The 15,634-nt window shown below is 41.1% G+C and overlaps 1 protein-coding gene across 11 annotated transcripts in view; it reads left to right on the forward strand.

Moving 5' to 3' along the window:
* The first annotated feature begins 642 nt into the window (after nucleotides 1-642).
* Nucleotides 643-15,634, forward strand: part of TMEM71 (transmembrane protein 71) — a 37,428-nt gene continuing 22,436 nt past the window's right edge. For 10 of the 11 annotated variants that reach the window (XR_003793538.1, XR_003793542.1, XR_003793537.1 and 7 more), the window contains exons 1-5: nucleotides 643-784; nucleotides 2,304-2,379; nucleotides 3,598-3,658; nucleotides 5,563-5,745; nucleotides 7,538-7,710. Coding sequence is in view for 2 of the 11 variants with exons in the window: in XM_029222718.1 (XP_029078551.1) it covers nucleotides 2,340-2,379; nucleotides 3,598-3,658; nucleotides 5,563-5,745; nucleotides 7,538-7,710 (457 nt within the window). In the remaining 9 variants the exon portion in view is untranslated. The remainder of the gene's footprint in view (nucleotides 785-2,303; nucleotides 2,380-3,597; nucleotides 3,659-5,562; nucleotides 5,746-7,537; nucleotides 7,711-15,634) is intronic. The other variant, XR_003793545.1, reaches the window with a different exon arrangement.

The raw sequence follows: 15,634 nt of genomic DNA on the forward strand, positions 1-15,634 counted from the left end.
TGAGGTCACAGCTACTATGGCAGACAGGGTTTGAATCTCAGTCTGTGTGACTCTCCATTACCCAATGCATCTCAGTGTTGCTGGAATGTCTATTTCTTTTATCACTGACAATAGCAGAGATTTGTAGGAACCCAACAGTAGCATCCAGCTCTTTAGCTCTACAAACATATAAAATTTTGAATGCCACTCACAGAGATTCTTGGAAAGTCCAGCCTTTGGTGGATCAACCTACTGGCACTGCAGACATTTTCAGAAGATCAAGCTCTGGTACTTGATAGTATTCTTAATTTAATAGCATCAGTGCATGATCACCAGTAATGATTTGGACAAAGCACTACTATGTACTACACTCATACTGAAAATAGCCAGAAGATGATAAGCAAGGTGCTGCTTCTCTGAAAGTTTTCCTTATGTTCTCACAGCTGGGATGACGAGTTAGCTCAGGAGAGCAACCCTCGAGTGACTGTGATGTATCCAGCGGGTCTGATTCACCCCCCACTGCTGGTCCAGGAGACAGCTTTCATCTTCACCATGTTCCTCAGCGTGAATGCCACTGACATGAGCCCCACAGGAAGTATGACCTCATTCTGCCTCTCAGCAGAACGGTTACTCAGGCTGTTTTTTAAAAGAAAACAAGAGCAGTTGTAGGCTGCCTTTCCCAAGAACTACGAGCTCTTCTATTCTAGGAAACAGCCAAAAGAACAAGAGGCTGCCGAAGACAAAATTTCTCTGCAACGGCCTGCACAGGGCAATGTGTGCAGCCATCTTTTAGGAGGAGGACAAGGTGGGATTTTCCTTTCTTAACAGACTTCTGCACCTGTTGATATGCTGACGCTATTTTCAGCCAAAGAACTGCTAAGTCCTGGATTTCTCCTCTCTCAACCACAGGAAACTTCATATTTCAGTATTTTTTTGTTGTTATTTATCAATAGGAAGAAGGGACTGGGAACTTTCTTTGGAAGGAATATGTATGGGCAGATTATTTTTCAGTACAGATGAGTTGTTTTGATGGAACTGGTAGATGCGATCTGTTTCTTGAAAAGTTTTAGAGCTGCAACTGAAGTCTTTTTCAGTGTTACTAATACTTGATTAACTATTAGTTAACTGTAGCCTGTTATAACTATTTGTAAGATGTACCAGTAAGACCTTGCTTTCTGCTATGCAATTTGTTGGCTTAAAATTAAACTTGATGATTGGGAGTAACTAACATAGGGTAATTTGGGCTGGACAAAAAGTGAAAGGACAGGTGACATACTATTATGTTATAGAGCAAACAATATTATTTTATATTCCAAGCCATTAAAATCTATGAATGTCTGCTTTGACTTAGAGATCTTCCAAGGAGTGCCAGAAAGTTCTCCTGACTTCTCTTAAGGTTTCTGTAAGGTAGAATCTATATTGTCTAACAGGTTTTGTGTATAGTTTATTGAAAGAATCAATTTGAATTTATAGAATTATTTGGGTTTGTTTTAATGTGTGACAGCTACGAAAACAACCTATTACTAGTTATCACATTTGAAAAACGTGGATAGAGGTGATGAATCAGAAAAGAATTTAGTCTTACCTTACTATGCTACTAGGATAGTGATATACACAAAGTTTAATAGTCATTGGAAAGTAGATCTATGTCATGAGTGGTAAGTGATCAAAGTTTACCTAATCTACACACTTGGATATGTGTTTAATTTGTAACTGAGAAAGTAAATTATATGTTCAGGAGCACTGAGTTTTGAAATCTGCCCAGTGACATACTATTTTTAGTGCAATGCTACTTATGCTACTTAGAAATGTCCAGGGTAGTAGCAACTGGAAAAGACCACCAGCCCTCTCTGTAACTACCTGTCAATGGTTTGAAGTGTTGGGTGTTGGACACCAACCCCCAGCATTGTTTGAACGTGATAATGAAGTTGATGTGTGTTGGATGATGAAAATACAAATACATCTATTTAGAGGGTTCTAGAACCAATCTTTTTTTTCTGATTTCTTAATCAAATAATTAATTTTTATTATTTTATTTTGATTACAAGTCAACCTTTGTAAGTCTAGCCTTCCTGAATAAAATGTTGTGCTTATTTAGAGAAAAAGATTATTTAGATGCACTGAGCAACACAATGGAAAATGTAATCTAAAATTGTAGAGGCAGACACAACCTCAGTGGCCCTTCAACCCTGCCTTCAATCCCATTGATCTCTGTACTCTTTCAGTAAACAAATCTGACTAGTGCAATTAGTAGATGCCATCTGTTTTGACATCATCTTTCTATTTTTAATACGTAATCCACCTTTTTTTAATGTCTTCTGCAGAAAATCTGTGAAGTTTGAACAAGCAGCCTTCCCAAGATGAACCGAATATCTCAACTGATGTCAACACCAGTAGCAAGTAAATGTAGAACTGCTCTACGCAATTATCTTTTGAACGATTAGACTTCTTTTAGCAATTTCCTTGCTTTGATTTTGCTGATACTCATACCATTAACCATCTGTCAGTAGCTCGTGCTTCTTAAATGCCAGTGTTCACTTTGGCAATGATTTTGACTTCATTTCTTTCCTTGAGAGAAATGTGGTATTTTTCATTTTAGTAGGAAAAAAAAAATCACCATTTTTTGATGCCTGTGCATAAATGTGAAAGGGGATTGTTTATCCGTTACTATTAAGATGCAAAACGGTTGGTCTGTAAAAAAATACCGAATGATTTTGATAGCTACTTGGAGAAAATGTAGGCGTTGTTCAAACGGTAGTGGTTTCAAATTTCTTCCTTCCTCTTGTTATTTTCTCCCCAAACCCTGCTTCTACCCTCCCTCACACTCCTACAATTTTCTCCTTCAAATCCACCAACCCAATCTGAAAGTCTAAACTCCTTTCTTTGTCTTAGATATTTATTGTCAGTAATGGAACCAAGTTTCACTGAACCTGTCTATTAGAAGTATTCACACCATTACTATGCAATATAAAATGCTGCTTTAAAGTTTAGAATATTAATCAACTACGACTCTCCCCAGTTGAAATCTGTTGCCATGCCTTTGGTTAAATTGGAACATGAATGAATGCATGATCTATTTTTTAATTAAGAATACTCACAGGCGTCATACATTGGAAAATCATTTATATAAAACAAAACTTTATTTTTTTCCACCACTCGTCCTCTGCTCATTATTTTGTAATAGAAGTGCCTTCAAATGCACTAACGAGATAGAATCTAGGCAGGTGATTGAATTCCTCAAATGACTGAGTAAGCTAAAATAACCAGAACTTTGGGTAATTGATTCGGGTTTGGGACAGCTTCACGTAAGACGTTTTCTTCCTCCTTTTCATGAGTCAGTTTGATGCTAATGGCATATCATTGCCTCATCCGAACTAAGGAACCTCTCAAGGAGAGTTGAGTGAGAGAAGAGACAGGAGATAGAAGCCCCTAGATTATGTCTTGCTGCCTGTAGAGACCTGGTGACAAGTTGTGCTCGTCCTGATTCATTGGATGCCTGCACCATTTGGAATCTCTGCTGAGGCTGGAACATCAGCTATTCACACCGTCCACTGTTTGCAATCATGCATGTTGATGCAGTGTGATAAATTTGTACTTCTCTCTCATTTACTTATGCAGATTCTTCCCGGTCTGAGAAAGAATACGCTGTAGAGCTGTCTCCCCCATGCATTTTCCCAAGGTATTCCATTGGGCTTTTCGCAAGAAAAATCAATCAAATTCTTTCTGTATGCATTATTTTGTTGTATTCTTGGCTTAAAAATATTGGAAAATCCCTGGCGGTCCAGTGGTTAGTACTCGGCTCTTTCACTGCTGTGGCCTGAGATTCAATCCCTGGGCAGGGAACTAAGATCCCGCAAGCCACGTAGTGCGGGGTATATATATTAGTTTTAGGTTTCATCCAGGTTTGGTATGGAGATATATTTCCAGTCCCATGCACATACAGATTGCAAACTTGCCTAACCTAATAAATGGAGTTTGGGAGGGAGGGAGGTGAGTGTGTGGGCAAACGTGAATGGTTTGTTTGTTTGGTGAGTGGAGAAACTACTGAATACCGATGCATGGTTACTTTTTCTCAAATTGATGTTCTCTTAAATATGCTTTTACTGTCTCACTTTACAAGAGCCACAAGGGTCTATACCAGTGCACAAGCCAGCCAAATGTCATGCTCCACTAAAACCTGTACAATCTACCATGTTGTTCACGTTCTGCAGTGAAGTCTCTTTTCTTTTCATTCCTTACTTTTTTTTTTCTCTTTTTTTCTGTTTCTCTGTCTGTCTTTTATTCCTCACACAGGCATCAGCCAATGTTTCCTCTAGCATTTTGTGAAACATGCCGGTGGTATAAAGGGATCATGCTTTGATATTAGAACCTGTCCCCTTTTGTAAGTTCTAGGCCTCCTACTACTAGCAAATGCATCAGTCAAAGATGAACAGGCAGGTCACATGGAAAGAGCCCATGCTTTAGAGTCAGAAAGACCAGAGTTCAAATCTTAACTCTGCCACTTACTAGCTGTATAAAATACCCAATTTATTTGCCCTTCTGCATCTCATTTTTTTTTTCCTGCTGTACTATAAAGATAATAATACTTAGCTTTTAGGGAGGTTTGTGAAAAGCAAATAAAGTATGAAGTATGGGCCAGGCTCGTAGTAAGTTTTCCATAAATAATATCCATTTAAAATAGTATTTTGCTAACTTTAGTGCATGTAATAGTTGTGAATAGGCTTTTTTCTTTGATGGCACCAGTTTATTTTTTAAATATTTTATTGGAGTATCGTTGATTTACAGTGTTGTGTTAGTTTCAGGTGTACAGCAAAGTGATTCAGTTATATATATTCGGAATATATATATATTCTTTTGCAGATTCTTTTCCCTTATAGGTTATTACAAAATATTGATATTGCTCCCTGTGTTATACAGTAGGTCCTTGTTGGTTATCTATTTTATATACAGCATGAATAAGCTTTAAACTTAAAAAAATTTTTCAGAATTTCAGTGAAGCATGAGGCATGAGGTTGCCTTTCAACCATACAGACATGTGATTGTTTTTCAAACCTAAGACATATACAGACTCACCCAACTAAGTAGAAGACTTCCCTGGATAGTAAATCAGGGGGGGTAACTATGCAATCATTTGTGTGGTTGACCCGAGGGAAATTGGCAAAAGCCAAAAAGATCTCTTTGACTGCATGTTCTCCTATAATTCATATACGTCTGGTGGTTGTGTAGCTGTGATTTATCTGTTAGAGTGACAAGAGTAAGGATATAGCATTCAGAGGGTTATTTGAAGTAAGGGTGGGCTGGAGCAGGCTCTGAGCTTCCAGCATCACAGGTAGGCTGACAGAAAGAAACACTAAATGTGCTGTAGGTCAATTGTCTCACAGGTAAAGAGATGAAAGTGAGAAGTTTAAGAGAGGCAGTCTCAGAGGTGCAGGAGTAGTCGGTAGCCAGGAACGCAAAGAGCTGGTTTTCCTTCACAATGACTAGAAATGTGGTTTTTGTGCGCCAGGATGAACCGGACAGAGATTGAAAGGTCTTCTCTCATCCCCTCCTTGGTTTTGTCTGTGATTTCCTGGATGGCAACAGTCCCTTTGACTGCTGCCCCATAGATCCCCTGACAGGCTCCCACCTTACCTGTCGCCGAAGTCCCAGACTCCTCACCAATGGCTACTACATCTGGACCGAAGACAGTTTTCTCTGCGACAAAGATGGCAACACAACTCTGAGCCCCTCCCAGACCAGTGTCCTGTACAAGGAGAACTTAGTCAAGTAAGTAGAGGAGGTTAGGTACAAGGATCTGAAGTCCAACCCAAACGTTAATTATTCATTCATTCATTTGTTCATTCAACATCGTTTATAAGGAGCCCATTACTGCTCCAGTTGGTGGAAACACACAGGCTCATAAGGGGCAGGGGTGGCCGACGTGAAAACAAAGGAAAGTAATGAAGCTGGGCTTCCCTGGTGGCGCAGTGGATAGGAATCTGCCTGCCAATGCAGGGGACACGGGTTCGATCCCTGGTCCAGGAAGATCCCACATGCCGCAGAGCAACTAAGCCCACGCACCATAACTACTGAGCCTGAACTCTAGAGCCCGCGAGCCACACTACTGAAGCCCACACGCCTAGAGCCCGTGCTCCGCAACAAGAGAAGCCACCGCAATGAGAAGCCCACGCACCACAACGAAGACCCAGTGCAGCCAAAAAAAAAATTAAAAATAAATACAAATTAAAAAATAAAATTAAATTAAAAAAAAGAAAGTAATGAAGCCATACAGGTGCTGGGAGTGAAGCCTGATAGAGGTTAGCAGAGGGAAGAAGGAAAGGAGGCCCATTTTATTTGGAGCGACGGGTTAATACAAGCTTCTTAGAGATGAGGATGATTGATTTGAGCCTTGAGAGGCACAGGCTGTTAGTTAAGATAGATGTAGGAAAGAGGACTTCCAGAGGAGGGAACAGGCATGGAGTTCTAAGATACCCTGATACAAAGTGAGAGGAATGGCACATAGTTTGGGAGGGCTACCACTTAGGGTGGAAAGGGCTGCTCTCCCAAGAAAGGAGACTAAGCCCAGAAGCAGGGCTGGATTGAAGAGGTTACATTCCAGCCTCCAGCCTAAGAAGGTTGGGCTTTATTCTGTAGATAAAAGAGGAGCTATTGACAAACTATCAGAGTCATCCTTAGCACGATAACGCTGATTACAAGGTAGAAGATGGATTGTTGGGAGTGTGGATGTGTGGGGAATCAAAATCTTTTGGAAATGCAATTACCAAATCACATCACCACCCACCCCCTTCCTCTTGACATACTTCAGTGATCTCCCTGTGCTCTTATGTTAAATTCCAACTCCTTCACATAACAGTCAAGGTTATTCATTATCCACCTTCTTTTTACCTTTCCTGACTCATTTCCTAGCATGACTCAATATGAGACTTCTTGTTCATATACCCCAGAAAGGCTCCCTTGACTCCAGATTAGCAATACCCCTCCTGGTACTCTCAAAGCAGCCTTAAGCGGTTAGAACACACATCCACAGAGCACAGTAATCCAGGGCAGAAAGGATGGATGGAGCCAGACTGCCTGGGTTTGCACCCCTGTTATGTCACTTACTAGCTGTATGACCTCAGACAAGTTCTTTAACTCTCTGTGCCTCAGTTTCCTGATCTGAGAAATGAGGCAACAGTAGCACCTACCTCACAGGGCTGTTCTGAGGATAATGTGAATTACTATATGCAAATCACTAGGAAGGACACCAGGCACATGATGAGGTCAGGGAAAGCATTAGCCATATCTGCATTATTTTTGCCTTTCTCCCATACTAGATTATGAACTTTTTTGACCCAAGGTTTTGTCTTTTATCTCAATATACTTGACATTGATCCAAGCACCTGGCACACACAGAAATTTAAGAAACTTCCCTGGAATTAATGGAGGAAACAAATGAAATGAGCATCACGGACCTGGGTGGTAGACATGTGCCCTGTGCATCCGTTTTCACTAAATTCTCCGCTTTGACCCTGAGTTGACTCCTACTCATTATTCACTTGGTACTTTCATTTCTCTCCAGAATATTTAGAAAGAAAAAGAGAATCCGCCGTTCTTTTTCTTCTCTCTTCAACCTCAGTGCCTCTGAATCTTGGCTGCATGGAAGCACCTTTGGTAATGCTGACTCTTCCCCCAATGAGGACGTCTGGTTGGAGGGGGTCAGGAGGCTGGAAACAAACCATTGCAATGAAAATGGTGAGTCTGAACCTCTTTTTCCATGGTGAAATTTCCAAAAGGGAAGTAGCAACCATGTGGTCCTGGACCAATGGTGAGGAGAGTATGGGGGCAACGCAGTGGAGGCCTGGGGTATTGAGGGCCCTTCAGGATGTCTTCTGGGAAGGGGAGGAGGGAGACCAGGTCCCTTACATACACGCGTTGGACTCTGATCACACTGATCTGCGCTGTTTCCTGAGCATCGTGCTCTTCCTCAGTTCTGCCGCTTCGCTCCTGTTGTTCATATGCTGGGATTCGTTCATTCATTCATTTGTTCACTTGGAAGATTTTATTGAGGGCCAACTAGGTATCAGGCATCGTTCTACACACTGGGACGTATCGGTGACCAAAACAGACAAAACTATTTGTTCGCACGCAACTTGCATTCCTGACAAGGAATGCAATGACGTAAATTACGAAGCATGCTGGAAAGTGGTAAGAAGTGTGGGGCAGCAAAGGAGGAAGTGATGGGCATTTCAAGTTTCGGTGGGGTGACTGGCATGGCCTTCCTGAAAGTGACTTTTGAGCACTGACTTAAACGTGGGAGTGAAGCATCTGGGGAGAAACAATCGGGCAAAGGAAATGCAAGGTCAAAGGTTCTGGCCTAGGAGCCTGCGAGGGGCTGAGTGAGTGAGGGGAGAAGAGAGGTCAGGATCTCAGAGGTGTATGGGTGGAGCAGCTGCAGAAGGACAATGAGACCTGTGAGACCATTTCAAAGGCTTTGCTCTCTGCTCCGAGTGAGGGGAGAAACCGCTGGAGGATTTTGAGCAGAAGAATAACGTGATTCACCTTACATTTTGACAACATAGCTCTGGCTGCTGTGTTCAGGTTGGAGGTGAGGTAGGTATAGAGGGCAGAAGCTAGGAAACCAGTGAAGAGGTGTTAGAGTGACTCGGGTGGGAGAGAATGGCAGCTTGAACTAAGATGATAGCAGGGTGGCGGTGAGAATGGGAAGGATTCTGGATACACTTCGATGGTAGAGCCAACAGGATTTTGCTGACGTGGGCTGAGAGAAAGAAAGAGAGCAGTCAAGGGTGCTTATTATATGCTAAGCACTTTACATCCTGTCTTGTTTATGTTATTTATGTATTATATTATTATTTATATATTACCTTGTTTACATACATTATCATGTTTAAACATCTCAAAGTCCTCTAGGAATTAGGTCATATTATCATATTTATTATAATTATGATAAAATTGAAGTTCAGGGTTGAGTAACTTGCCCATGTTCATTTAGTTTATAAACAGCAGAGTTGGAATTCAACCTAGGTCTGTCTAGTTTGAAAGCCCATCCTTTGCTCTGTTGCCAGTAACGGTTTTCCTCTCCTTTCCAGCATATACCTCATAGCCCAGGCCCAAAAAGCAAAGCAAGAGGACTCACATAACACAACCACATAAGAATTTAAAGATATGGTCCTTACGTGTCCACTATTTTTCTCAACCTGCTTCCTGGGCAGACAGCTCAAATACTATATTATTTTTGTGAAAGCTTTTGGATTTGTAGTAATTACAGATTCATAAGAAGTTGAAAAATAAATAATACAGAAAGCACCTGTGTACCCTTCATCCAACTTCCCCTGCTGGTAAAAGTTACTCGGTAGTACATTATCAAAACCAGGAAAGTGACATTGATGCCAGACCATGAAGATTCCACCAGTTTTTGTCTGTGAATGTGTGTGTGTGTGTGTTACACTAGATTCATTTAAAAAAATAGTGCTTGTTAAATGAAGAAACAATTCCTTATGTTAACAAACTAGTAATTAAACTGAGTGTATCCTAGTTCCCCACAATAACAAGGATGTATAAACAGGACAAAGATAAGAGAAAGAGGCAGGGATGTGGTGGGTGAGCCTGGAATGATAGACTAAAGATATCTGAAGAAACTTCTGCGCCGTGTTGAGGACTTTGGATTTTGTCTAATCAATCAAGGATATTTTAGAAGCCTATTTTATTTTATTATTTTTTATTGAAGTATAGTTGTTTTATAATATAGTGTTAGTTTCTGCTGTACAGTGAAATGAATCCTTTATACGTATATATTGTATATACGTGTACTTATATATCTCCTCTTTTTTAGATTTCCTTCCCATTTAGGTCACCACGGATCATTGAGTAGAGTTCACTGTTAGTTCTCCTTAGTTATCTATTTTATACATAGCAGTGTATATATGTCAATCCTAATCTCCCAGTTCATCCCACCCCCTTCCCCTCTTGATGTCCATAAGTTTTTTCTCTACACCTGTGTCTCTATTTCCGCTTTGCACATACACACTTTCTGATATTCTTTTCCATCGTGGTTTATCATAGGATACTGAATATAGCTCTCTGTGCTACACAGTAGGACCTTGTTGTTTATCCATTCCATATCTAATAGCTTACATCTGCTGGTAGAAGGCTCTTAAGCAGGGCAATGACACAATCAGATTTAGATGTTTAAAGATTGCCTTTACAGCACCATGAATAAAGATTGGATGGAGGTACCTAGTGGGAACTCAGAGGCAATTAAAACCAGCTGGCACACCAGGGACAGTGGCTCTGGAAATAGAGGGAAGAGATTGAAGGAATCTTTTTCAAGGTAGAATTGACACGCTGGTGACAGATCGAATGTAGTGATGAGAAAGTGGGAGGAATCAAAGAAAACGGATGTGTTTAATTCGGGGAACTGCGTGAAAAGTTCTGCCTGTCACCAAGGCCTGGAAGACAGTCTGTCCGAGTTATGAGGAAGATGAGCTTTTGAGCTGAACGGACCTAAATTCAAGCCCTTGAATCACCTTCTCCAACCTGAGTGTTCTCGGGGAAGTTAGTTAACAATCCTGGTCTTCTATTTCTATGTATATAAAACAAGAAAAATAGTAACGTGGAATTGTTGTGAGGATGAGATGCAACAATTCATGGAAAGGACATATTAGTACAGGGCCTGGTGTCCTGCTCAATATGAATTAGCTGTAGAAAGGCAAAAAGGAACAGGTTGGGGTCAGGAAAAGAGACCCTGAATTCTGTTTCTTGTGAGTTTAATTTGTAGTACTTATGGGAAGTGGACAGATAGCCAGTAGGGGTTTGGAAGTGTAAGAAAAGAGGTCGGGAGTGAGGAAGGATCTTGATATTGATTTGGAAGCCAGTGTGAGAAGTAGTAGAGGTCTTTGGAACAAAGGAGGAAAACAAGTGGATGAGCAGAAAGGAGAGTTAAGAAAGGGATTTAGGAGGTTAAACAGCAGCTCCAGTAATAATTATCCCTGATAATAATGAGCGCTATGGACCAGCATCACTGCAACAAATCCATTATGTTATGTCATCACTTCTCTCCAAAGTCTATGTGGGAGTATTAGTTGTGTGCGTGTGTGTGTGTTAGGAACACAATGTAAGATTTACCCTCTTAGCAAAGTTCTAAGTATACAACACAGAATCGTTACCTATAGCCACTGTGCTGTACAGACCTCTAGGAATCATTCATCTTGTGGAACTGAAATTTGGACTACGGAAATCATGCAGCGTTTCTCCCGCTGTGTCTGGCTTATTTCACGTAGCACAATGCGCTTCAGGTTCATCCATGTTGGTGAGGATGTGGAAAAAAGGGAACCCTTGTGCACTGCTGGAGGGAATGTAAATTAGTACAGTCGCTATGGAAAACAGTAGGGAGGCTCCTAAAAAAATTAAAAATAGAACTACCATGTGATCCAGCAATCCCACTTCTGGATATATATTCACAGGAATTGAAATCAGGATCTCAAAGAGTTATCAGCATTCCATATTCATTGCAGTGTTACTCACAATAGCAAAGATATGGAAACAAACTAAATGTCCATCAGCAGATAAATGGGCAAAGAAAATGTGGCATATACATACAGTGGAATGTTATTCAGCCTTATAAAAGAAGGAGCTCCTGCCATTTGCAACAACATAGAGAGAGTATTATGATTATCCCCATTTTACCGAGGGGAACACTAAGGCAGATTAGATCCTTTTCATGGGGCCGTGCAACTAGTAAGTAGCATAGGCTGGCCTCAAACCGAGGAATCTTGAGTATGTGCCCACCGTGCTACAACCAGGACAGGCACTGTGGGGAAAGTTTCTCAGGCAGAGGACCAGAACAGCATGATGCCATGAAAGAAGAGCATATAAAGAAATGACTAAGGGTGTGCCGCTTGCGAAAGAGGTCAAGTGTCCTGCAGCCTTAAAGACGTCTCTGGTAAAAAAAAGTTATGCACGGCATCTTCCATCAGAAGGCAACTAGAATGCAGCAGAAAATAACACAACAATGTAAAGAAATCATATTCCAATGAAGATGTTAAAGAAAAAGAAGAAGGCAACTAGAGGTGATCCTGCCAACTCTTGGCATCCCGGACAGATTGTGGCACGGATACCTACAGTGAGAAGGAGCCCTCCTTACTTTTTAATTGAGATATAATTCATACCATAAAGTTTACCATATTAACATGTACAATTCAGTGATTGTTTTAGTATATTCACAAAGTATGTTATGAAACCATGACCACTTTCTAACTCCAGAACATTTGCATCACAGCAAAGAGAAACACCATACTCGTTATCAGTCGTGCCCCATTTCCTGTCCCCCTACCCATTAGTAGACCATTAGCCTACTTCCTGTCTGCATGGATTTGCCTATTTTGGACTCATGACTTTTTCTTTTTCTGGAGGAAAAAATTAAACCTTATTTATTTTTAAAAACCAGAAACACTAGGAAAATATATCACAGCCTTGAAACAGCGAAGAGACAGGCTATATTAGCATTTCAAGTAATTAAGTTGGTAAAAAGACAACAAGGTCCTAAGCAAAACGATAAGGTGCCAGAGCAGGGGCAGGAACACTGCGTGTTGCAACGGTCCTGACAAAAGTGGTGTTTGGTGATGGTTGGGGGCCTGCCCTTCTTCTGCCCTAAAGGAATCACAGCTCAGCCCTGAGTTGCTTACTTTTTCTTCCGTGACCTTCGTGTTGCCAAGGGATTGTCTCAATAGAGTTCTGTTATTTCAGGGGGCAAAGTCAGCAATATTGGGGCTTAGGCTTTCATTCCATTCTGTTTTATATAAACGAGGTTTTTCCAAATCCAGTACTTCATGACTCTCCTAATTTCACCGTTCTTTCCTGTATACTAGTATACAACACAATCAAAACCCCCTTGCCTTTTAAGGGTGGGCTGCGTCTTCCTCTCATTGGTAGCACTGCTGCAGTAGTGGCTTGCTTCTGCTGACCTATCTTATGTACTTGGAACATCCATCTCTTGGTCCTAGGCTGACTTTCTGGAACACATGGGGCAAGTCTCTTCTTGGTTCTAAAGCAACGTTTTCCCAAAGTGTGGGTGAGGCGGCAGATGCCTCTAGGACACGACAGTAGTGAATGCTGAATCTCTCAGTGAGGCGGAAGCTCTGACTCCTCTTCCAGATCTCACCATCTTTCTCATAAAACCAAGGAGAAGGGCTCAGATGAGAGCCTCAGTTGCTTTAAGACTCTTGAACACTCACTACTCTCTCTTTTAACAAAGAACAGACTCAGAGCTCTCCCCTACAAAAGTATTTAGTGCAAATTAAATAAGGTCTCATTTTCACTGTATTTGGTTTTGTTTTTTGTTTTTTGTTTTTTGTGGTACGCAGGCCTCTCACTGTTGTGGCCTCTCCCGTTGCGGAGCACAGGCTCTGGACGCGCAGGCTCAGCAGCCACGGTTCACGGGCCCAGCCGCTCCGTGGCATGTGGGATCCTCCCAGACCGGGGCACGAACCCGTGTCCCCTGCATCGGCAGGCAGACTCCCAACCACTGTGCCACCAGGGAAGTCCCTGTATTTGTTTTTATATTTACTTTTTCTTTAGGACATTTAAATGATTGATATAAAGTTTCCTTTAAAGTAAAAGACTAAAGTGAAACAATTTAAGAAAATATGAAATGGCTAGGAGTTAAGAAGGCTCCGGGATGTGGCAAAAATCAGGAAAATGATGCTTGGATGCCTGAAGTTTGGGAATCACTGTTCTAAAGGCAGAGTTTCACATATTTGTAAATTAACGTCTTGTTTTCCCATAGTTGCCTCTTCAAAATATGTCCAAACAACCTTAAAGCAATTGGACCACAGCAGCACCGCATGTGCATGAGGTATCTTGTTAAAATTCTCATGGTTTCCAAATATCTTCTAAATATAACAAATCAAACCACCCCCCTCCAAATCAGTAATTAGTCAACGCCGGGTGCGCACACACAGGATTTTGAAAGCTCTCATTTCTGCTGTCAATTGTAATCAAATCTTCCCCAGACTTCTTATTTTCCGGATTTACCCAAAGCCCTGTGACTTTTATCAGCAATTTATTTTTCTCTGGAAACATCGCCGAGTTAGAAGACTAGAGAAGAATTCAAAATTAAATTGTTTTGCTGTTTTCTCTCTGGGCCATGGATGCAATCAAAACTTACTTCCTCTGATTTCCTTTTGCTTCATTTTTCAGGCTAAAAACGTTTTTTCTGTTGTTGTTGCCTATTTTGTTTATCCTTAGCTCACCCCTTCCACAGCTGTGTCGAGATACCTTTCCTCATTAGCTGCAATTCATTCTTTAGCCATGGCATTCTGTAGCTCCCCAGACCCAATACTGCAATTTGGGATGCATCCCCAGAGCCCGTGAGTCATATTGATAGAGGATCTAGGATTCGTGCAGGGAGGACGAATCAGGACTTCCCGCTCTATTTCTGCCAGTCCCAAGAAAGAAAGACAAGATGACCTCAGACAAGGCACCCTTGCCTGAGGTCTGCGATTTTCTCTTGATCTAGCGCCTCTTCCGTAAATATCTTTAATGGCAACATCTGCATGTCACTTTGTGTTTCCCTCTATAGCAAACAAATGCCCATTCTACATTGCAAGGATAGGGAATGTGCTCGGGAGAAATGGATTCCTCCTTTTAAAACAGGAGTCAGCTACCCTGCATTTAAATAAATCAGAAGGAACAGAATGAAATTAATATCTTCAAATATAATACCAAAGAACTATTTACTGAAATGTTTTCTGCATTATGATTCTTTCATTTATTATTAAGGTTAGAGGGAAAAAAATGTCAGTGAGGGGAAGTGTGAATTGGGGGCAAACTGTGTCCTTTCAGAGATGAAAATTCCTTGATCATTTTTTGTTAAGATTCTTTTGTGGTTTCTCTTTTTAATGTCAACTCTTCTTGCAGAAAATTCTGTGTAATATTTCCAGTATGCTACACGAGATACATTTTTCTTTCATCTCACTCTCAGTGGCAAAGCATAAGTTCAACAGAGCAGCCTTGGACGACAGCACAGGAATATTTTTACTCTTCTCACACCCTCAACCATATCTCCCCAGATCTTAGTTCAGTGCCATTCATGAATATATAATCAGCCATGAAAGTTACCAGTTCCTTCTCACTTCCATGTTAATTTGACCACATAGCTTCCTCTCTTTTTTTAAAACAGCTTTATTGAGGTATAATTGATATATGCAGATGTACTTATTTAATGTGTACACTTTGATGAGCTTGGACAGTTGCAAACCCCCTGATACCATCACCAGAGTCAAGGCAACAGACATCCAACACCTCCCAGAGTTTCCTTGTGTCCCTTTGTGGAGTCTTTTGTTTCTGCGGGGGTTTTGGGGGGAGCCTGTTTTTTGTACTAAGTACAAAAAGCGAGATCACCCTTCTCAACATATTTTGAAGTGCATAAAATACCTCATTGACACCTATAGCCACTATGTTCAGCAGACCTCTAGAACTTATTCATCTAGCATCACTGAAACCTTATAACCGTTGAACAACTCCCCATGGCCCCCTCCCCCAGCTCCTGGCAACCACCATTTTATTCCCTGCTTTTCTGATTTTGACTACTTTAGATACCACGTGTGTAAGTGGAATCATGCGGTATTTGTCTCTCTATGACTGGCTTATTTCACTTAGC

Source organism: Monodon monoceros, unplaced genomic scaffold (genome assembly GCF_005190385.1).
Source record: "Monodon monoceros isolate NGI ecotype Baffin Bay Population unplaced genomic scaffold, NGI_Narwhal_1 Super_Scaffold_14, whole genome shotgun sequence".
NCBI classification, from domain to species: domain Eukaryota; kingdom Metazoa; phylum Chordata; class Mammalia; order Artiodactyla; family Monodontidae; genus Monodon; species Monodon monoceros.